This window comes from Gigantopelta aegis, chromosome 1 (genome assembly GCF_016097555.1).
Source record: "Gigantopelta aegis isolate Gae_Host chromosome 1, Gae_host_genome, whole genome shotgun sequence".
Lineage (NCBI taxonomy): Eukaryota > Metazoa > Mollusca > Gastropoda > Neomphalida > Peltospiridae > Gigantopelta > Gigantopelta aegis.
This window is the reverse complement of record NC_054699.1, coordinates 18,897,438-18,920,391: the sequence shown is the minus strand read 5'-3', so window position 1 is coordinate 18,920,391 and position 22,954 is coordinate 18,897,438. Positions and strand designations below refer to the sequence as shown.

General features: G+C 36.2%; 1 protein-coding gene across 1 annotated transcript; it reads left to right on the top strand.

Moving 5' to 3' along the window:
* Positions 1-505: 505 nt before the first annotated feature.
* Positions 506-22,131, top strand: LOC121371584 (serine/threonine-protein kinase PAK 3-like). Its single transcript, XM_041497592.1, has 16 exons — positions 506-610; positions 3,729-3,827; positions 4,705-4,790; positions 5,957-6,066; positions 6,820-6,973; positions 7,598-7,659; positions 8,480-8,581; positions 10,140-10,312; positions 10,611-10,797; positions 12,007-12,099; positions 12,367-12,466; positions 12,833-12,929; positions 13,550-13,649; positions 15,111-15,248; positions 15,607-15,700; positions 17,149-22,131. The coding sequence occupies exons 2-15, from the start codon at positions 3,772-3,774 to the stop codon at positions 15,688-15,690; spliced, it is 1,542 nt and encodes a 513-aa protein (XP_041353526.1). The 5' UTR covers positions 506-610; positions 3,729-3,771; the 3' UTR covers positions 15,691-15,700; positions 17,149-22,131.
* The last annotated feature ends 823 nt before the right edge of the window (positions 22,132-22,954 follow it).

Here is a 22,954-nt window from a genome sequence, read left to right as displayed (position 1 = left end):
TTCCAACCAGTGCACCACAACTGATCAAAGGCCGTGGTATGTATACATGTGCTTTTATGTCTGTGGGGAAAGTGCATATAAAATATCCCTTGCTGCATTAGGAAAAATGTAGCGGTTTTCCTCTGATGACTACGTGTCATAATTACTAAATGGTTGATATCCAATAGCCGATGATTGATTAATCAATGTGCTCTAGTGGTGTCGTTGAAACAAAACAAACTTTAATCATAATATGAACTTCTAGCATAGCAGACCCTGTCTGTTGGATGGTGCATACAAAAGAACCCTTGCTGCTAATCGAAAAGAAGAGGCGACATGGGGTTTCCTCTCTCTATCTGTGTTGTCCATAACCATATATCTGATGTAATATAACCGTAAATAAAATGTATTGAGTGTGTCGTTAAATAAAACATTTCTTTCTTTTTTCTTTCTAGCATAGCAGATTAATAACTGTGTTCTGAGACCCTTTTTTAGATAATTCTCGCGCAACCCGAGAAATCACGAGATGTGCAGCCATCTTACGTTTTGCGAATGATATCATTACCGGTACAAGTATTTTGCAGAATTATGAAGTTGTGAAGAATAATTTTGCCATATTGGTTTGGCATAGGTAAGAAATGTTAATTATTTTAAATGCCAGTTCTAATTTTTTCTCTCATTAACATGAAAGTAAGTAGTTTATCACAGTTACGGACAAAAACAAAGGCCTGTCAATGAATCATCTCATTGATTTGTGATGTCATGCAGACAAAATGATAAGACAGCACGATAAACCATTCCGTGTACGGAGTAAGGAGTGCAGGAAAACGAACAGCCAAGGTAAAAAAAAAGGCAATTTATACTAGATTTGCCATGTGTCTAGTTTGTCAATACGTTGGTGGGCCCATTGGGCTATTTCTCGTTCCAACTTCCAGCCAGTGCACCACGACTGCCACTGGTAGCATTTCTGTGGGTGTGGTAGGTATGTGCTGGCTTGTTTGTGGGATGGTGCATATAAAAGATCCCTTGTTACTAAAGGAAAAATGTAGCAGGTTTGCTCTGTAAGACTCAAAATTGCCAAATCTTGTCAATTTTTTGACATCTATAGTCTGTCACCCATCATTCTATAAAAAAAAAAAAATTGTAAATAATTTCAGTTTGGTTTAGTGTAAGAAGAATAGTAAAAGTGTTTTGAAAATAACAAAAATATACTATTCAGTGTGCGATTTTGAGGAGAGTCCGGTAGCCCAAGGCTCGCAAAAATCATATAGGACTCTCAAGCTTGGCTAGCATACAAATTACATTGTTTCTTCGGAATGACACAGTCAACATATATCCCACAATCCTGGGAAACCAGAGTCTTGAATAATGATCTTTTCCATGGTTTCATGTAAAACATTTAGTGTATCTTCTGTTCTACTGGAGACGCACAGCAGGGCTCGCTGGGCTGGTGACGTGCTCTCAAGATCTGCAAACAGGGAGACCTTCAGCATTCAAAATAGCACTTGTCTGTTTGTCCCAACAAGTGAAAATTTACTCGTACAAGCATAATTTACCTTAGTGGTTATCCGGCGGACAAGTAAAATATTTTTTTTACAAAACAGTATCATAATTTTTAACAATTTGTTGTACTTTAAAACAAATACCCAACGAAATCAGCGGTGTCTCATAGCAAACTGTTAATAATAGTGTTATACAAATATCGTGGTTTGAGAGTTAAATAAACATGGTCTTGATAACATAATGGTCTTAGCTCGTGAATATTCGAAATACCTTTGAGTTGCGATCGAGTTCCGAATTCCCCACTCGGAACATCGCGGCTGACATAAATAATTTATTTGATTGACAAATTATATTCGATACCATTCGTATTTAAAAAAGGAAAACAAAGTTTATTGTTTTGTCGTTTTAGTTTAAAACGAAGTAATTGCCTGTTTACCACAAATGTGAAAATGAGCTTGCCTTTGATTTTTGTGAATTACTGATTACTTTATCGCAAATGGAATAAAACGAAAACCTGTTATACGGGTTAATCTAAGATTAAAATCATGTTACTTTTCCCTATTAGCTCAGTTGGTAGAGCGCTAGATTCTCATACCGAGAGTCCGTGGTTCGAATCCCCGTTGGAGAGGTTGCTTTTTCTGTTACAATACATTATTTGGACTTAGGTAAAATAGAAAACAAAAAGAAAAGGGAAAAAAAAGAGAAAAAACAAAACGTAAATGGTTATTAATCACAAAACATTTGCTGTATATTTTATACTCGTCTTCTGGACAGATTTGAATATAACATTATTGTTTTGGAGACTAAGCAAACTTTAAAAGGTTAATTAATTTCCATCAGGTATTTTTTATTTTATTTTATGAATGGAATTATGTACGGTACATGTATATACATACAGGTTATGGAGGTACAGTTTTAGGCATGTGAAAACACATAGTAATTGGTATGATAGTGTTTTAAAAAGCAAGAGTGTGTTTTATTTTGTTGTGGGGACAAAAGAAGGGTTATTTAGGTGTTTTGTTTTTAGACATGGCAATTTTTGTGACTTCGATTGTGGTAGAAAATGCTTTTAAAACAAGCCATGCTACTTATTCAGAACAACAGGACCTGTGTTAGCGAGAAATTAAACACAGCTAATGTTCCAAGCACATCCCAGTTTATGCGCGATGACATATTGGTTCCAAATGCAGTTTTACATCATAATAAGAAAAGCCAGGCAAAAATTGGCGTCATGCTGTGGGAAATTAAAAAACCCCAAATATGTTGACGCACAAGGGTCAAAATTGACACACATGCTGACCAGAGACCTGAAATTTATTTTGTTTGGCTTAATTACACATGAAAACAAACACAAGCCCCAACATAGATTTTACATCAGTTTCATCGTCTAAACTGGAGGAACAGGTAACATTTTTCAGTATCACAGGGTTAGCTCTGGGTGAGTAAAATATTTCGCCAAATTGTCTATTAAACTTAAAAAATTGCAGAAATCGACAGTTATTTTTTTTTATAAAAATCAATTATTACATGAATTTATTTTGCTAAATTAAAATAAAATTTGCGAATTTGGCGAGTGCCAGAGCTAGCCCTGTGTCACGCTGCGATTCACTACACAAGTTTCAGATTGCTACACATTTTGAAAACATTACACAGTAGGTGCTAATCAGTTTTCAGTTGACTAGAAATATCACTAATCCAGATTTTGAAAACAAAAGGTTCTCTGCGGTTAACATATCTCCACATAATGATAATCAATTGTGGATTTTTATAATTAATCATCACGTCGGTAGAGCCAAACAGATCAATATTTTCTATCATAATCATCGGAACACCACTGGCTTGTCCTGATGTATGATTTTTGTTTTCCTTTTTTTTATGTGACTGTCACTATAGTGGTTATGGGGCAGGATTTAGCTCAGTCGGTTGAGTGTTCGCCTGAGGTGCTTGTGTCACAAGATCGAACCACCTCGGTGTATCCATTCAACTGATTGGGTTTTTTCTTGTTTCAACTAATGCATGACAACTGGTCAAAGGCCATGGTATACATTGTGCTTTCCTGTCTGTGGTAAAGTGCATAATAAAAGATCCCTTGCTTGTAATGGAAAACTTATAGCAGGTTTCCTCTGATGACTGTATGTCAGAATAACCAAATATTTGACATCCAATAGCCGATGATTAATTCAACAATGAGCTCTAGTGGTGTTGTTAAACAAAACAAACTATAATGTTTTAATTTATCATTTTAGACTGTTGACCAGTGTTGTGAGAATCAAACCCGAGTCTGAGACCATGTCGGAGGATGTCGACAAGCCCCCTGCACCCCCAGTGCGACTTGAGAGTGCCAGGTAGGTCTTTCAGGACTCACACAAGAAAGAATAAATGAATGACTGTTTAACAACACTCCAGCAAAAACAAATGAAATCATCTTTTGGGTGATAAACACAAGGAAGAACTTTTTAAAGTCATTGTTCACAATTAGTGATTAAAAATTGCTAATTTAAACAAACTTTCACCACAAAAAAGTGCATATAAAATTATAAATTTCACATATTTCGCTTCCAAAATCATTGTGTTATTTATAATTTCACATTTCTTTAATGTTAAGCACCAGTGTTATTATTGTCTAGCTAGTGTTATTAATCAGGGGCTAATCCAGAACCTATTTTGTTGGGGTGGGGTACTAATGGGGGATGAAAAGGGCACATGGACAAGCTAGTCAAAAAGGCATACCAGTGAGCGGAAAATAGAGGGAAAAGAAAGGGGGGGGGCACCTGAATATTTTTAGGGGGTCCTCCCCTTGGATCTGCCTCTGACAGGGCCAGCTTTGACATGCAGCAACTTTGCTAATTTTGAATTTTAAGAACAGTTGGAAAATTTTAATTGCATTTCGCTGAAGAAAATTTGTAGAATAATTGATCTATTGTTGGAAAATACCTGTAGCATTTTTGAAATAATTTGTCAAAATGTTCTGATTATCCAGAACAAGTCCAGGCCTGGTGCTTATAAAACTTTTATTAGAGTCCAGACTCGAGACTCGATGAGAGTCTGAGACACTAATGCCATGACAACGCCATACAAATTGTATGTGTGTGACGTCATTAGAGATTGAGTCTGGACTCTTAAAGGTTTTATAATCACAGGTCCTGCTATGGAGTGCTTGCATCATTTGAGCATAGGACCGCATAACCATTCATGTAGTAAATGTAATGTTATTTTGTTTAGGGAGTCCTCTCACTCTCAGGAATACAAGCCGTTGCCACGGGAACCAGATGCCAAAGAAGATCGTAAGAAGACCAGGACACCCAAAGGTGGTTATTTACTGAAGCTTGGTACTAGTAGTGGTATCTTGCTATATTTGTTTTGTTTTTGTTATTTTAAAAGACTTGATTTAAATACATTAAATCATTTTATATGCTAATGTCACCTTTTGCCGTAACACTAGCAGGCCAGTATGGTCATCTGTGTATACATACACATATTTGTGTATTATTTCTATTTCAGTTTTAATTTCAAAAATAAATCAGAAGGTTGGTTTTCATTATTTACAGTATTTTCATTTTTAAAAACTGATTAAGATAGGAGTTACCTAACCTTTGAATGTGTTCATGAGAATAATGTGCATTGAGTTACGTGTAATGTTGTCAATTTTCCATTGCAAAATCAAACAATTCCTATGTTTCCACTCTTATTACTGTATTCTGTCTGCAACACATTGATGTCGAATCTATTAATAGTAAACCTGCTACTTATAACAATTTGAATGGTTATGGAAACAGTTGACTGAAAACTGTATCAATACTGCAACATGGGTTTTTCCAATGAGGAGTAGGACGTAACCCAGTGGAATAAAGCGCTCGCTTGATGCACAGTTCACAGTTCTGGATAGATCCACATTAGTGGGCCCATTAGGCTATTTCTCATTCCAGCTAGTGGACTACGACGGGTATATCAAAGGATGTGGTATGTGATATCCTGTCTGTGGGATGGTGCATATAAAAGATCCCTTGCTGCTAATGGAAAAATGTAACAGGTTTCCACTCTAAAGGACAATATGTAAAAAATACCAAATGTTTGACATCCAATAGCTGATGATTAATAAATCAATGTGCTCTAGTAGTGTTGTTAAACAAAACAAACTTTTACTTTTTTCCATGTCAGTGCGTATTTGCAAAACAAGTAAAGTACATGTAACAATATAAATTTCTTTCCTTTTTTTTTGGAGTGAATTATGCAAAATTTATATGCATGCTTTTGGGGGGGGGGGGGGCATGGGTTTCCAATATCCATAGATCTGCATGTTATTGAAAGCTTTCTATCACATAGTACTTCCAATCAGAGCTGCAGTTGGTAAATTACTGTGTAAACATTTGATAGTACATCTTGAACTGTAACATGTATATCTCTGATTTAGTGCTAACGTACCTAAAGTCGAGACTTTTGTGACATCTTGTATAAATGTTTTTATTCTTTACAGGCGGCAAGACTGCGAAAATAAAGGAAAATGAGAAGCCGGTTATTTCGGCTCCGTCGAACTTCGAACATACAGTCCATGTTGGCTTTGACCCACACACGGGTGAATTCACAGTGAGTGTAACCATTGGTTTTTAAAGGTGGCGAACCCAGTTATTAGGCAGTGTAAAATGTGTTAGGCTGTTCAGGGCTAGAGATTTCACCAGTCAAGGCAATAATTGCGGCACTCAAAATAGTCCTACCCAAATTATGTCCAAAGATGCGGACCTCAAAACCAATTAAATGTGTAGCTTCAGTTGCATTAAAATAGGGTTATTGTGCTACAAAAGATCTAGACTTGCTCAGACCGTCCACCCCTCCCCCACTCCCAAACCAAATTGGTGAGAAACCACACTGAAAGTGCTTTTTTTGCCTAACTGGTAAGGGCAGGGATGTGAGAGTTACGCGTAAATGCGCTTTTCCATTTCGTCTGAAAAAACAAAACATGATGTTCAATACTGTTGACCACACAAGGTTCATTTGCATGTTTTCACGGTTTCAAGTTTATAATGTATGTCTTATATTATTAGTTATAACCAGTTTAGATTTGTTAGCATTGAATGCAATTTTTGACAGTTACAGGGGTTGCAAACAACAATTTTCCTTGGTCCACGGCCGCAGTAAGCTTTTTTGTTCCAGCCCCTCTCACATCCCTGTAAGGGGCATACGTTGAAAACTAGTGGAGGGTCACTACAAATAGTGCAACTTCATCCACTGAACTTCGTTAAGCAAACCTATAACCTTACACCACCCCCCCCCTGCTTTCGTACGCATTATAAAATACTCCTTATATGCCATTGATTACATTCTGATCTGTCTGTGTTTCAGGGTATGCCGGAGTCGTGGGCTCGCCTGTTGCAGAGTTCGAACATTTCCAAGTGGGAGCAGAAGAAAAACCCGCAAGCTGTGCTCGATGTACTTAACTACTATGACAAGTCGTCGAAGGAGACCAATGAATCGAAGTTCATGATGAAACCTTCCAGTGAGTTCAAAAATGTTACTTCATAGATATTTCGCTCGATGCGTGGTCGGTCTAGGATCGATCCCCACCAGTGGGCCCTTTGGGCTATTTGTCGCTCCAGTCACTGCACCACGACTGGTATATCAAAGTCCGTTGCATGTGCTGTGCTGTCTATGGGATGGTGCATATAAAAGATCCCTTACTGCTAATCGAAAAGAGTAGCCCATGAAATGGCGACAGTGGGTTTCCTCCCTCAATATCTGTTTGGTCCTTAACCATACATGTATGTCCGACGCCATATAACCGTAAATAAAATGTGTTGAGTGCGTCGTTAAATAAAACATTTCCATAATTTCATAGATATTTCAATTTAAAAAAAAAATCCTTAATCCAATTAAGATTCAAAGATCATTTACAGTTAGTAGCCCTACTTGTATATACACAGTGTTTTTGAAGCAAATATGTTTTGGGCTGAACATACAATGCCTGTTTTTGTCACACATGTTTGTAACTACATATATTTGCAATGCTTAAACACTTGTGCTTGAGAAAATTTGTAAATTTGGCCAGTTTTGTTTTCTTTAAATTTTTTATGTGTTTTTTTTTTTTTTGCTTGATAATACATTGTTAATTTTTGTCTTTCAGGTAGTAATTCGGTGAAATCCAACTTGTCAGATAAAGTTTCAGAAGGATTGATTCCGACAGTGGTGAGTCTTAATTGAGATCTATTTGAGTGATAAAACGCTTTTTCATGTTGGTTTAAAAACATGGGGAAAGGGCGGTATGTATCCAAGTGGTAAAGCACTCATTTGATACACGATCGGTTTGGGATCGATTCCTGTTGGTGGGCCCATTTGGCTAAATCTCATTCCAGCCAGAGCACCACGACTGGTATATGAAAGGCCGTGGTATGTGCTATCCAGTCTGTGGGATGATGCATATAAAAGATCCCTTGCTACTAATGGAAAAATGTAGCAGGTTTTCTTTCTAAGACAAGACGTCAAAATTACCAAATGTTTGACATCCATTAGCCGATGATTAATAAATCAATGTGCTCTAGTGGTGTCAAACAAAAACAAACTTTAACTTTTAACTGTAATGGTTTGGATGAGAATTTTGAACTGCTATAGGTGTCAGACTTCCTCGTACAACTGCTGCTGATATTAATGTTTTCTGTTGTGTTCTCGTGGCGGGACAGCCCAGTGCTACAGCGTTCACATGATGCGCGGTCGGTCTGGGATCGATCTCTGTCAGTGGGCCCATTGGGCTATTTCTCGTTCCAGCCAGTGCACCTCGACTGGTACATCAAAGGTTGTGATATGTGCTATCTTGTCTATAGGTTGGTGCATATAAAAGATCCCTTGCGGCTAATCGGAAAGAGTAGCCCATGAAGTGGCGATAGCGGGTTTTCTCTCAATATCTGTGTGGTCCTTAACCATATGTCTGGCGTCATATAACCGTAAATAAAATGTGTTGAGTGCGTCGTTAAATAAAACATTTCTTTCTTTCTTTCTGTTGTGTTCTCAGGCTAAACCGGACAGCTCCTCGACCCCGACACCCAGTGAAGAAGACGACGATGAATCGGCCCCTCCACCGATCGCTGCTCGACCAGATAAAACTAAGTCTATAGTACGTAATATATAGAGGATTCGTCACAAGTGTTTTAGAATATGGAAAATATCAACAAAGTCTATGTTAATCGGGATTTGTCGAGGCTCTACCAAGACAAGTACCGATTAACTAGACGAGGTTGATATTTTACATATTAAAAAACAGTAGTGAATTCTATTTATCCTATAACAATTGTAAAATAATATTTTAATTCAGTATTTAGTAAATCACAGTACTAAAGTCGCTGCCATCGGTAACATGATGTCATCACGATTAGCACAAATTAATTTGATGTAACATTTTAACTAAATCTTTGAAAACATGCTCAGGTATACTGGTCTTGTTGGTTTGGAAACAAATGACCTATCCACAGCAACACAGTACCTAGAGACCTTGCAAATTTACATACCATTATTAACCAGGTTAATACACAAAATTATCACGAGGGTTTATGACATGGATATCATGGGTAAGTTATAGGATAAATGTGTTTATTACACACCAGTGTAAGATATTGCTCATGTTCTAACAATCACTCAATATCTAACTAGTGTAATATCGGTGTGATGCAGATCACTTGCTGACCCAATTCGTAGAAAAATAACGTGGAGTAGGTCTCGACATCTGCTTACTTTTGCGTTGTGGCTTGTTTGCAGTTGGTTTGTAATAAATAAAATACTAAACTAGCTTGCCTGTCATACCATTTTTATGAAGTTGGTGAACAGTGTTGGTATCCGACTTGCTTTCGCTCATCGGATACCAAAACTGTTCACTCATTTCATAAAAATGGTATGACAGGCAAGCTTATTTAGTATTCTATATATATTGGCGTTGTAGTGAAATTTAGGGGCAAGAATGGTAAAGCGTTCGCTTGATGCATGGTCGGCCCAGGATCGATCCGATCGGTGACCCATTGGGCTATTTCTCATTTCCTTATTTATTAATTGGTGTGGGCTTCCTGTCTTTCTCTTGTCAAGTAGTCGAAATAAGCATATGACACCTAATATGGAAATGTCATTAAAATATTCGATTTTTGTCTCGCCTCGCAAATGGCAAGGTGTTGAGGTTAAATGTTTTTGCAGTGGCAATAGCGTGAACATGTTGTATTTTCTTCTATGTTAAATTATTGTATTCAGTTCCATTTTTCACAGTCTGTTACGACAATTATGAATTAAACTTGGGTTGTAGTCTTTTATGTGGATGTCAGCAATAAAATAGACCACATTTTATTATAATCATTTGACACAATGTGAATCAATGCATTCAATTTCATGATCAGAGCACAGGATACCAGTCATAATTTAAGACATGATTTCTATGATTTTGATGTTGTATTATGTCAGTCTAAATATTGTTTTCTTTATTATAATCATTGTGTTTTATTTAGAAAAAAATATGGATTAAGAAAGTGTGGTCTTTGTCAGTTTTTAATTATGATTGTAAGCATAGAGTTTAAATTGAAGCTAAACATTAATATCTTCACGGGTGCGTCTTTGGTTTTACCTAGTGCGAAGTGTTTCACGAAGGGTGTACAATGTAGTTTACATCGTACTTACTAAGACGTTATTTGTTGCAGTACACATGCCCAGTGGACAACGCTAAGCAGAATGATGCTGTCACAGATAATAAAGCTGAAAAACCAAAGAAGAAGAAGATGACAGACGAGGAAATAATGGAGAAATTAAGAACAATTGTCTCTCTTGGTGACCCTAATAGAAAATACACCAAAATGGAAAAAATAGGCCAAGGGTAAGTACAAATTACTTTGCTTGGTGATCCTCAAAAAAAACCAACAAAAAAAACCCCTCTAGTTGATAAAATAGACTCAAAATAAGTCTGACCTGGAATATAATATTTTTGTCAAGTAGTATTATTAGCCAAAGATCAAGTGAGCCACCACCACTTTCTTTTTATGCTTGGAATTATTTATACACCTCACTGAATTCAGTAGACATAGTCACTTTTCTCTAACAGCCGTGTACTTTTTAAGATCATAAACACACAGGCTGATGTTTCGTTAAATATTCCTATCCTTTCTTTTTTGTAGGGCTTCTGGCACCGTGTACATCGCTATCGAGGTTTCGACTGGTCGCGAGGTGGCCATCAAAACGATGAATCTGTCTCAGCAGCCCAAGAAGGAGCTGATAATCAACGAGATCCTCGTCATGAGGGAACACCAGAACCCCAACATTGTCAACTATCTCGACAGCTACCTGGTCGGAGAGGAGCTCTGGGTTAGTATTATGCCCGTTTTTCCAAATACGTGGGTGAAATACAGACATGCAGAAATTATACAAAGCCTAAGAAGGTCCTAAGAGGTTAGGACAAAATAAATAATTCCTGAACAAGAACCCCAACATTGTCAACTATCTCGACAGCTACCTTGTCAGAGAGGATCTCTGGGTTTGTACTAGACCCCATTTATTAGGCTTGTTTTTTCATGTACGTGGCTGAAATGCAGACTTGCAGAAATTACGCAAAGCCTAAGAAGGTGCTTTTGGGTTAGGACAAAATAAATATGCCTGAACCAGACAGATAGTTTGTAGGGGAGGAGCTCTCGGTTAGTATGATGCCCATTTTTCCATGTACATGGGTCAAGTGCAGATATTCAGAAATTACATAATGTTGAAAAGGTGCAATTTGGTTAGGAGAAAATGAATTAAACCTAAGCGGAATCCTAATTTAACAAATTATCTAGACACTCACTTTGTGAAGAGAAGCTCTGGGTTAGTATGGTGCCTGCTTTTCATGTACGCGAGTGAAGTGCAGACATCCAGAAATTTTGCAACGCTGACAAAGGTGCTATTGGGTTAAGAGGTCACCCTTCAGGTCACCATCTTCAGGCTGAGAACAGGACATTGTCAGCTCTTCTCACATCTCTTCAGGCTGAAAATCCCTCACACGGACGAGTGCCCATGTGGCACTGGTCTACAAACACCAGCCCACATTCTCCAATCCTGTCCCACCTTCGACATTCTGCGACAGCAAACGTGGCCCAATGCAGTGGACCTAAGGGAGAAGCTGTGGGGACCGGCGACATTGCTACGGCTGACTGCGGACTTCGTCCACAATACCGGACTACCCATCTAACATGGCCGGGATCGCAGAAGAAGAAGAAGGGTTAAGAGAAAATTAATAATACCTAATTGGAACCCTAATGTAGTAAACCTTCTGGTTTTGTATTAGGCCCGGGTTTTTTCATGTACATGGGTGAAGTGCAAAAATTATGCAAAGCTTAAAGCGGTGCTATTGTGTTAGGAGAAAATTAATAATACCTGAATTGGAACCCTAATGTAGTGAACTATCTTGTTGGGGAGGAACACTGGGTTAGTGTGATGCTCATTTTTTCTGTGTATGTGGGTGATGTGCAGACATGCAAGCATTAGGAAATGCCGAAAAAATTGTAATTGTTTAATTACTGGATTAAAAATTTTTACTTTCAGGTCGTAATGGAGTTTCTGGCAGGTGGTTCACTTACCGATGTTGTCACGGAAACATGCATGGACGAAGGTCAGATTGCAGCTGTTTCAAGGGAGGTAAGTCTGTTTGTACATATTAACATGGGCATTGTTAGTACCTGTTACTTTGGTGTTTAACATGGAATGCAACTCGGTTGAAAAGTATCCCATTAAAAATTGTGTTGCATTCAACTGGTGCTTCTTAACTAGTATATCAAACCAAATTATCATCCATTGATTGATGCGATACTGAACATAATGTTCCCTGGTAAAATATTGTTGCCGATCATTTCAAATGACGTCTGTGTGGGTTTTTTTTTATAACACTGTGTTTTTATTGTTTAGTGTCTGCAAGCTCTGGAGTTCCTGCATGAAAACCAGGTGATTCACCGCGACATTAAGAGTGACAACATTCTTCTTGGTATGGACGGAAGCGTCAAGCTCAGTAAGTCATACTGAAATAAGTAGAACCATTGTTTTTTTAATCCCACAAGAAAGCTATTTGAGAAACTTGTTATGTCAGCACAAATCTACTTTTGTGTAATCCATTTTTTGTCTGTTCATTAAATTAATATATACATGTTCAAGATGCATATTAAAAAAAAAATTGTTTAAATTTTTCAATTTAATCTTGATGGCAACAATCAGCAACACTGAATAAGTTTATGGTACCCGAGATATTTGATTTTGTGGAAGTCTTGTTTTTAAATGTGTATCACCTTCCTATTTGTTTACTAGGGAAATATACTTTGTGAGAAGTCAAGTTATATACATGTATTCCCTCTTAATATTTTGTTGATTTTTTTTGCAGCTGATTTCGGTTTCTGTGCTCAGTTGTCTCCTGAACAGAGTAAGAGGTCCACTATGGTTGGCACACCCTACTGGATGGCTCCTGAAGTTGTCACAAGGTCAGTACCTGGTCATGTTGCTTCATAATTAAGGATCCCTTGCTGCTAATTAATTGAAAAGAGTAGCCTATGGAGTTACGGCAATGGGTTTCCTCTCTAAATATTTATGTGGTCCCAAACCATATGTCTGACAACATAGAACCGTAAATAAAAAGAGTTTTGATTTATTAATCATCGGCTACTGGATCTCAAACATTTGGTAATTTTGACATATTGTCTTAGAGGGGAAACCCACTTCATTTTTCCATTAGTAGCAAGGGATCTTTAATATGCACCATCCCACAGACAGGATAGCACATACCACGGCCATTAATATACCAATCAAGGTGCACTGGCTGGAACAAGAAATAGGCCAATGGGTCCACTGATGGGGATCGATCCCAAACCGACTGCACATAAAGCGAGCGCTTTACCACTGGGCTATGTTCCCCCCTCTGTAAATAAAATATATTGAGTTAATCGGTAAATAAAACACTGCTTTCTTTCTTTCTTTCTTTCTTTCTTGTAAGATGTAAGATTCCTTTACACCAAATGAGTTGCCACTGTCAGTAATGTGTTAACATTTTCTAATAAAATGAATATGATACGAGTCTGTTGAATGTTTCTTCTTCTTGTTTCAGGAAACAGTACGGACCAAAGGTTGACATATGGAGTTTGGGCATTATGGCAATAGAAATGATTGAAGGCGAGCCTCCGTATTTAAATGAAAATCCTTTACGAGTAAGTGTGATGCACGTCTTGGCTTATTGGTTAACATAGTTTAGACAAGCATTTTTGTAAACTCTAAAGCTCTTAAAGGTACGCGATTTCCTATATATGTTATTAATCCCCTACTGGTCCAACCGGAGGGGACTATAGGTTTCATCTCTGTCTGTCTGTCTGTCTGTCAGTCTGTCTCACATGTTTTCTGGATGTTTTTTTTTCAGAAGACTGAGATATTGAGCTGAAATTTTGTGTATAACTTCATCATGTACTGTTACAGATCATGTTTGACTTTAATGATGATTTACCTATTTTTGATGGAGTTAGTTATGACCCTTGAACTTAGGAGATGTGGAGAACAAAAAATTCCAGACTTTTTTTCAGAAGACCTTTAGATATTGAATCCCGGTAGGGGACATGTATTGCTTTAGAAGTACTAACAAAATGCTTGTTCTAGCTAACAGCAGGTTTTTTAAGTTTTGCGCTTAGATCTGTTTCTCACAAAGTATACGTCCTAATCAGTAAAACCTGGGTTATATTTGTGCTTATGGATGTTCATCATAGTGCACTGAAAACGTTTATGGTAGGCAAGACACTTAATTCTGTGGAATTCTTGTCAATCTTTGTTTTAGGTCATGTATTTTATAATGACCCAGGACTTCTACATTATGGTAGCCCCACTCCCATCATGGCTAGTGATATTCAGTGTTGGGCTAGTAAATAACTACTATTGCCATGCCCAACGGCTAGTGAACCTTTTTTATCAAATGTTGCAGTTTAGTCTATTTTGTAAATAAGAATGTCCTCCATGGTTTGTAGCGGTCTTTAAGTTCCTTGAAAGTCTTTGCATTTGAAAAAATGATTTTTAGGTCTTTGAAAGTTTTTGAATTGTAATAAAAGTCTTTAAAAGTCTTTAAATTCTCACAAATCATAGCCAAAGCAATGATGATATCTTTTACAGCTGCATGCACTTGATATTTTCCAGTTACAAGGTTTAATATGTCATGATGCATGTAAAAAAGCTAAAATCTTTACCATGAACAACAACGTAAATGAACTGATTTGGTATTTTTATTGCATTCTATTGTCTTTGACCGCTGTGTAAAAATCTTTGAAAATGACAGGTAAAAGTCTTTGAAAGTCTTTAAATTTGTTTGGTCTTTAAGGCTATGAACCCTGTCCTGCTGTCACCACAACCCCCATGTTATTGTTTTTAAGCTCTATCTCCCTCTTTAGGTAACATATCTGATTATTAGTATTATTTAGTAAAATTGTATTAATTTAAAGTAATGTCGGGCTAGTAAATTTTTAATCGTGGCTAGTAAATTTGTTAAAGCACTGATCCCCTGTCTATGTTTTTTATAATAATTTTAGAAGCCCTGATGACCAGTAGTTTTATTATTGTTTTGTCAGTCATTTTTCAGGCCTTATATTTGATAGAATGGTTTTATTAATGTTTTATCCATTGTTTTTGTTCAGGCATTGTATTTGATAGCGACCAATGGCAAGCCCGAGATCAAGGAGAAACAGAAGTTGTCTCCCGTCTTCCAGGATTTCCTAGATAAATGTCTCGAAGTCGACGTTGACAAGCGCTGTTCCGCATCCGAATTGCTTAAGGTATCGTTTATATATCGGGGCTCTAGGATGGCTCTAGGCAAAGTTTGGTATACTAAAAAAAAATGTGGATTTTTTAACAAATATTTAAAAAACATAATTTAAGTAATAACATGGATTTTTTCAAATAGAGTTTCATTTTTATGGGGAAATAGTATTGGTAACAATTTAGTTTTTTTTTAAAGTGAACCCACATATTTGATGGTGTTAGTTTCCAATTTTTAGCATGGATGTGTATCAGATAACTGATTTTTTTTTCTCCAAAATATTTTGTTTTGAAACTTTGACTTAATTTTTTACTCTTACTTTCACCGATTCTAAATTTATTCTATCTAATTCTGTTTATCTCTTGTTTTTGTAGCATCCATTTCTACGATTAGCAAAACCATTAGCAAGTCTAGTACCCCTTATAATAGCAGCCAAGGAGGCCCAAAAGGGGCACTGAGGTTTTACAGGTAATAATGGTTGCCATTTTCAAAAACCTAATTATTGCTTGGATGTTGCCATGTGCTTTTTGATATAAATGTTTTCATATAATGTACATATATTTTTAAGTTTTAGAAAAAAATTGTAAACTCTTAAAAATTATTTAAAAAAAAAAAAAAAAAAAAAAAAAAAATATATATATATATATATATATATATATATATATATATACTTGTTGTGAACAAATACATAAATTATAAAAGATTGCTGATAAGTGATAAGAGGCTAGGCCAAGTATTAGGCATCTAATTCCTAGTGACCGGTACACCCAACTATGTTTGACTTGCTACTGATAATTCACGGAAATTATTGGATATCCGTATACTATACATACAAACAACAAATATGATGAACATTAAAAGTTGTCTTTTGTAGTGCTATCCTGCCTGTGGGAAGCGCAAATAAAAGATCCCATGCTGCCTGTCGTAAAAGAGTAGCCTATGTGGCGACAGCGGGTTTCCTCTAAAAAAAAATATGTATGGTCCTTAACCATATGTCTGACGCCATATAACCGTAAATAAAATGTGTTGAGTGCGTCGTTAAATAAAACACTTCTTGCTTGTCTTTTGTAGGTGAAAATGTTTTCAATTTGATAAAATATTACATCCAAACAAACAATCTGAAGTAGACTATAAACTCAAATGCAATTAAGTTTGACACATTATTAGAACTGATAGTTGTCGTCACACCTGCCAGGTGTGATAATGTATCATTAGTGTATAATCTTCATCAAAGACTTGAGTAGTGATTGATTAAACAGTGTGTGGAGGTAGAGTTGTTGCTGTATCATTCAGTGTAGTCTTATGTGGTGACCTAGGCCCATATTTTCGAAGCTATCTTAGCCTACGAAATCGTGAAATTATCGTAAGCTATGACGTCACTATGGCGTGTGCTGTAGTGACGTCACAACCTACAACGGTTTTACGATTTCGTAGCGCTAAGATGGCTTCGAAAATAGGGCCCCTGGTTTCTTCTTTTTCTGTCGATCAAATGTCTAAATAACCATATGCGGTGATACCAGAGTAGCCGAAGTTTATAATGTGCTGAGGTGTCATTAAACAAACATTCCTTTCCTTTCTTTTTGAATCGAGTGTCGAAATAACCAAAAGTTAGAAAGCTAAGTAGCCAAAGTTTATAATGTGCTGAGGTATCGTTAAACATTCATTTCCTTTGTCTTTCTGTAACAAGTGTTGCAATAACCATAAGTTAACAAAGTAGCCGAAGTTTAAAATGTGCTGTGGTGTCGTTAAACAAACATTCCTTTCCTTTCTCTCTCTGAATCAAGTGTTGAAATAATCAAAAGTTAGAGAGCAAAGTAGCCGAAGTTTAAAATGTGCTGAGACATTGTTAAACAAATACTTTGTGTATTTTGTTACTTGTTGACCTAGTTAACGTAATTCAATATTTCTCCCTCCAGGTGTTTTGGTACGAGATGATCCGAAGCTGCCTTTTCGACAGTTACCGAGACTACACCCAGAGACTGCGACGGTTGTGACAGGCCTTTTTTGTAATCTTCTCTCGCCCGCTCAACATCACTTCGACTTGCTTTGCCGAGCACGAGAGGTTTATTGGAGCTCAAAGACTTTTTAAAGTATTCATGTGTACACACCTCAAGTCTCTCAAACAGACATGATGGACTTCCCTCATATCGACATTCTTATGTTGCTGGTCACATTCTGTTGTTATAATATTTCGACTGCATTTCCAGGCCTCGGGAGGGGAATAATTATGCATATAATCGTTTAGTTCTTGGTTCATTTGTGCAAGTATAGTCTTGTGTAACCCATTTTTTCATTTGTGCATTAAATATTTAGGAGATCATTTACAGTGCAAAATATGAAAGTAGGTGGTCCGATTTTTTGCATGTGGATAACCTTTAAATAGATTACTTTCATTTTGTGTTTCCCGAGGCCTGATTTCACAGCCAATGTTGATCAACAGGGGAAACCAGACTTGAGACGTTATTTGTGGTATTTGGTTGTGGAAGCATATATCCAGTTGGATAAAATCAAAAAATGCCAAATCAATATAGTGGTGAACTGTTTGATTGATGTAAAATTGGAATGTGTTGTTTGAAAGGTGTGGCTTGTTTGTTGTGCATCTGTGTTGATTTAAAAAAAAACTATACAGGGTGTAAAGATAGAAACTGCTGTTGCTGTAGTGTATGGTTGCAGTTTGTAGCGACTGCACTCCTTAATATTTGCTTGCTTCTACTTAACAAATAACACACTCATGGTAGTCCGTTTCATCTCGCTTCCAAGGTTTTGTTATTATCTCTAAAATCAGGGTGGAAAAATAGTCGGATTTTTTTTCCGGAATTCCAGATGTGTGTAGGAAATAATGCAAGTGGGGAGGGTCTAGACTGAAGATTGAAGTTTCTAGGAGTGGGTGTAAGTCGTGCTCTCCAGGAAAATATATTAAGAAATAAAAGTGTTTATAAGCAGGGAGGGTTTTGAACTTCAAAACTGACCTTGCATACGTGCCTGAATTCTGAAATTTTATTACCTCCCAAAACTATCCTGTCTCTGTTCTTTGATAATCCAATAATAGTTTTGGATTTTTTGTTTGCTGTGGTTCATTTTTATCTCTACTAAATGGAGAAACTGTTTTACTCTGATCTCTGGAGATACAAAATTAAAATAGGAGAATTGGTTTTTAATCTGTAATTTAGTGAAGAACAGAAATCTTCTCGAGGCTTGCTGAATGCAGCCAAAACAGAATGAAGCTGTTGCACTGTTATATGTTTCTTTTATAGGATATTAAATTTTTAATTGTCACAAACTTAAGCGACTGACAATGAAAATTAGTAGGCGAGGGACTTAAACATGATACGAAATGGTAGTTAGTTTAATATCCTATTTATTACCCATAATCAATTTTAATTTATATCATTGATCTTGTTTGGCTGACTTTCTGGTAATGTTGTAGTGTGTCAATCGATGACTTCAAGATGTTATGTCCCACTTGACGTTCTAGTGGAACGTAATACTGATATGAGCCAGTATATTTTTTAACCATATGGGTAATAATTGTGGTTATGAAACAGAAAGGTATGCAGGAACATTTTGTTCAATTTCGCGTGGCGATTTGCTAAGCAGATTTCAGATATCTCTTAATAATTTCTAAACATTTAAACAGTAATTGTTAATCAATTTTCAGTTAACTAGAAATGTCGCTAATAACATTTTTAAAAAGAAAATTTTCTTTGATAGGGTTGGGGTTTGGAGGGTAAGGAATGATGTTTATTTCTGGGGTTTTTCAACTACCGTATACGCAAATATTTTCGCGGCTAAAATAATTCGCGATCGGGCTTTCATTTTACATTTTTGCGAGGAATTATTTTTGCGATTGTGTCCCCCTATAATAAAATCAAAATTACCCATATTTCATTTGCCAAACTCTTTTCAATGACGATTTCAAGCACATGCTGTCAGCGAGACGTCAATGTTGTATGTATGTCTGATAAGACATGTTATTGGTGGAACACGCACATATGATACAGAGAATTGAAAAACGCAAATATCAGAAGAAATAACTTTTAATTATTGGTGGTACCCAAAAACTTCCATTCAAGGTTACAAAGAAAACAAACAAAACTTAGGTTACGTAAAAACGGATTTATGCGCAACTGTGTGTCACTTCGAAAAAATCCAAGTGACCAGGCTGGTTTACAGAATCACATGACCTTGCGGACCTCTGACTGCTTGATTTTGATGTGTTGTATATTATACGGTAAATAATATTATACCAGATCGGAACTAATTTCGCGCGTAATTAAATTCGCGGTGCTATCAACGTGTTCGCGATTTTCGCGGTATATTTTATTCGCGAAAATATTTGCGTATACGGTATATTATTATGTGCCATATAACTTACATCCACATTGATAAGATTAAACTTGTAAACATAATTTATTTTGGTATAAATATATCCTGGGTTATTGAAATCAAACTGTTATATCAAAACAAGCACACTAGGCTGAGAATTAAACATCTTATGGGATTCAACACTTTTTCGGTTCAATGACCTGTAATCATGGGAACCCATCGCAAATTGGTTTTCCCACAGTCATGGTAATTGTGGATTATGTTAAATGATAATGGAAACACTTTCGGTTCTGTAATTTTTGTCAACATGTTACCAGAAATGATTGGTTTCATATAATCTGGAGACCTTCCACATAGCTGCTAAACTAGGTTATATGGTTTAAAGGCATATTATCACAGACCACTGACCTATTTAATGATCTAACAAAGTATTACCTGAACAAAAATAATTTGATTTGTCCTTAAATGTACTTTATTCAACCATCTTCATAACCACCATACTCCATTTATTAATGACATTTTGTAAAAATAATTGAATTATGGCAATGGTCCATAATTCAAAAACTAAAATTGCCGAGAGGGATGACATGGAGTTCACTCCATCCTGTTTCAGTTAAGGTGATCCGATAGCTAGATTTCATTTCCAACAATTAATGTCATTTTTATTTATTCATTTTTAGAGAAATAAGGTCCTTAAATCCGTGACAGTATGCCTTTAAAATACCCTCCTGTGTATTTAATATATTTGGCTTTTCCAAATAAAATATCACAATTTTCATGCCAAATGGTGAATATCTATGCCCTGTGATTTTCGGGATAACCAGAACTCGCCTTGCCCATTGCAAAATTAGCCAACTGCTAATTTTTATACAACATTCAGTAGCTGGCTAATACAATGCTGTTTAAATTGGCCCTTGTTTTTTTTTATCGGATTCAAGGAAAAGCTATACATATATCAAAATTGGCTAACACTAAATTCTTTCTAGTATGAGTTCTAGATAACTGAAGAGATGTACATGGTGCCTGGATATGATCTCTGAATCCGTATGCTGCAGTATAGTTATGCACATAGATCAAAGCTATAATATATAAGCTGAAGGGAGCAGGTTTTTGCACCGATTATAATGCTTTTTTAAAAGGTTGTATTTATTTAAGACGGAGTAATAATAATTGTAAAGTTGTGTAATTGTGTAATATAAATGTGTTTGGATGTGTGTCTAGTGTCACTAGTAGGTAGGTGATAGAACAACGCTTGGTGCTACGTGTTCAAAGATTTATACTAGAGATGTAGAGATGTAGAAAGTCTGCGGCTTGTTGTTTTGTAATGTTTGTCTCGCCTTTACAAAGTAAAGCGAGATATATTATATATTATTTTTCTGATGGTAACAATGGTGTCAACTTTTGCGTTAAAGTTTGGTGTTTAGATGAATTTCTCACAAACTATGGGCCGAATTTACAAAGCCTGTTTATGTCTTGCCTGCATTTACAATGCTTAAACATATGCGTTGAAGAAAAACAGGCTTTGAAAATTTGACCCAATAAATCAAAGATCAATGAAGTTTGTAGTTGCACCTATGGATGTTCATCATAATGCACATGAGAACAAATAATAATAAACTTTATAGATGGAGATATGGATGTTCATCACGGTACACCGAAAAGGTTTATGGTAGGCGAAACATTTAATTATGTGGAATTCTTGTATGTACTTTCTAATGTATTAAGTGAATGTTTTTGTAACTAGATCTGAGGTGGGTTTTTTTTTTTTTGCATTTTTATTATATACTATTGTATAATTATGCAAAACGTGCCTCTTGACAAACATTTGTATTATTCTGTACATCTTTTGCTCAGTTTCATGTAGACGTGCATTTCACATTGAGATGTTTTTCTACCATTTAACTGTTTTGTTCTCTCTCTCTCTCTGTCTCTCTCTCTCTGTGCACATTATGTTAATTAAAGATTATAGATGTTGTCATCTACCTTAACCAAAATACCACAAAATCGATTTTCCATTTTATAATATAAAGTTATAAAAGAGTTGTCATAGCTTGTTGAAAGATGTGTTGATACCACATTTTATATTATGTTCATAATTTCTTACTCTGGCATTTAAAGCTTGGCAAATTGAAAAACAAATTGCTGAGTAATCGGCATTCTCAGGCTGTGTTTTTTTGTGTTTACATACCCATTAAATCTTACTATAGAAATAAAAACCATTCTGACTGTGCAATAAAAAAAAAATTATTGCACATATGTGTAATACAAAATCTCGTATTCTTGTCCCTAGCCAGGACGTTCTCTGTTGTTTCAATTCCACAAAATTCAGCTAACTTTTCAGACAAAGTAAATGGTGTTATTTAATTAAACTTTTGTTAATCATAATTTTACAAAAGTGGTACATAATAAATACAGAACCATATGCCAGTTGTTTTTCCCATGTTATTTGAAAAACAGAAAGACATGTTTTATTTAATGATGCACTCAACACATTTTATTTACAGTTATATGGGGTCGAACATATGGTTAAGGACCACACAGATAATGAGAGGAATCCCGCTGTCACCACTTCATGGGCTACTCTTTTCGATTAGCAGCAAGGGATCTTTTATATGCACCATCCCACAGACAGGGTAGTACATACCACAGCCTTTGATATACCAGTTGTGGTGCACTGGCTGGAATGAAAAATAGCCCAATGGGGCCCACCAACAGGGATCGATCCCAGACCGACTGCACAGCGAGTGAGTGCTGTACCACTGGGGTACGTCTTGCCCCTCCCATGTTATTTATTACTCTTGTTTATGGTTTACAAGATTTAACACGCTATAATGTCGCGCAATAAACAACATGCGAAAAACAACTGATATATAGTTGCATGTATGTATAGGTCTCCCAGTCATTGAAATCTTTATTTATACCTTATAACCTAAATTATGTTTGAAGCTAAAAGTATTTGAATGATGCAGAAATGGGAGAAGTAAACACAAAAAATTTAAATGTTTCAGTGTTTGAGGAATAGTTCAGAGGGTTGAGGAAGCAGTTGAAAATGCTGGTATGAAGAACTAAATTGTAAAAGCAACGCTTTTAAATTATGGTAGCCCCACTCCCATGGCTAGTGATATTCAATGTTGGGCTAGTAAATAACTACTATTGCCATGCCTGATGGCTAGTCTTATGTTGTAAATATGAATATCCTGCCCCAATGTTAGTGTTTTAAACTATATCTCTCTCTTTAGGTGACATATCCAATTTTTACTACTATTAATAGTAAAATTGTCTAATTGTGGCTAGTAAATTTTTAAAATCACTGATCCCATGGCTAGTGGATTTTATAAAAATTCGAGAAGCCCTGGTAAAAGAATGGGAGAAGGGGGTATTGGGATAAAAATTTAG

Excerpts from the sequence above, each read along its gene's own strand:
- LOC121371584 (XM_041497592.1), top strand. The coding sequence starts at position 3,772 with ATGTCGGAGGATGTCGACAAGCCCCCTGCACCCCCAGTGCGACTTGAG. Across the intron at positions 4,791-5,956 it reads GAAGACCAGGACACCCAAAG|GCGGCAAGACTGCGAAAATA; the intron begins GTGGTTATTTAC and ends TATTCTTTACAG. Across the intron at positions 8,582-10,139 it reads CAGATAAAACTAAGTCTATA|TACACATGCCCAGTGGACAA; the intron begins GTACGTAATATA and ends TATTTGTTGCAG.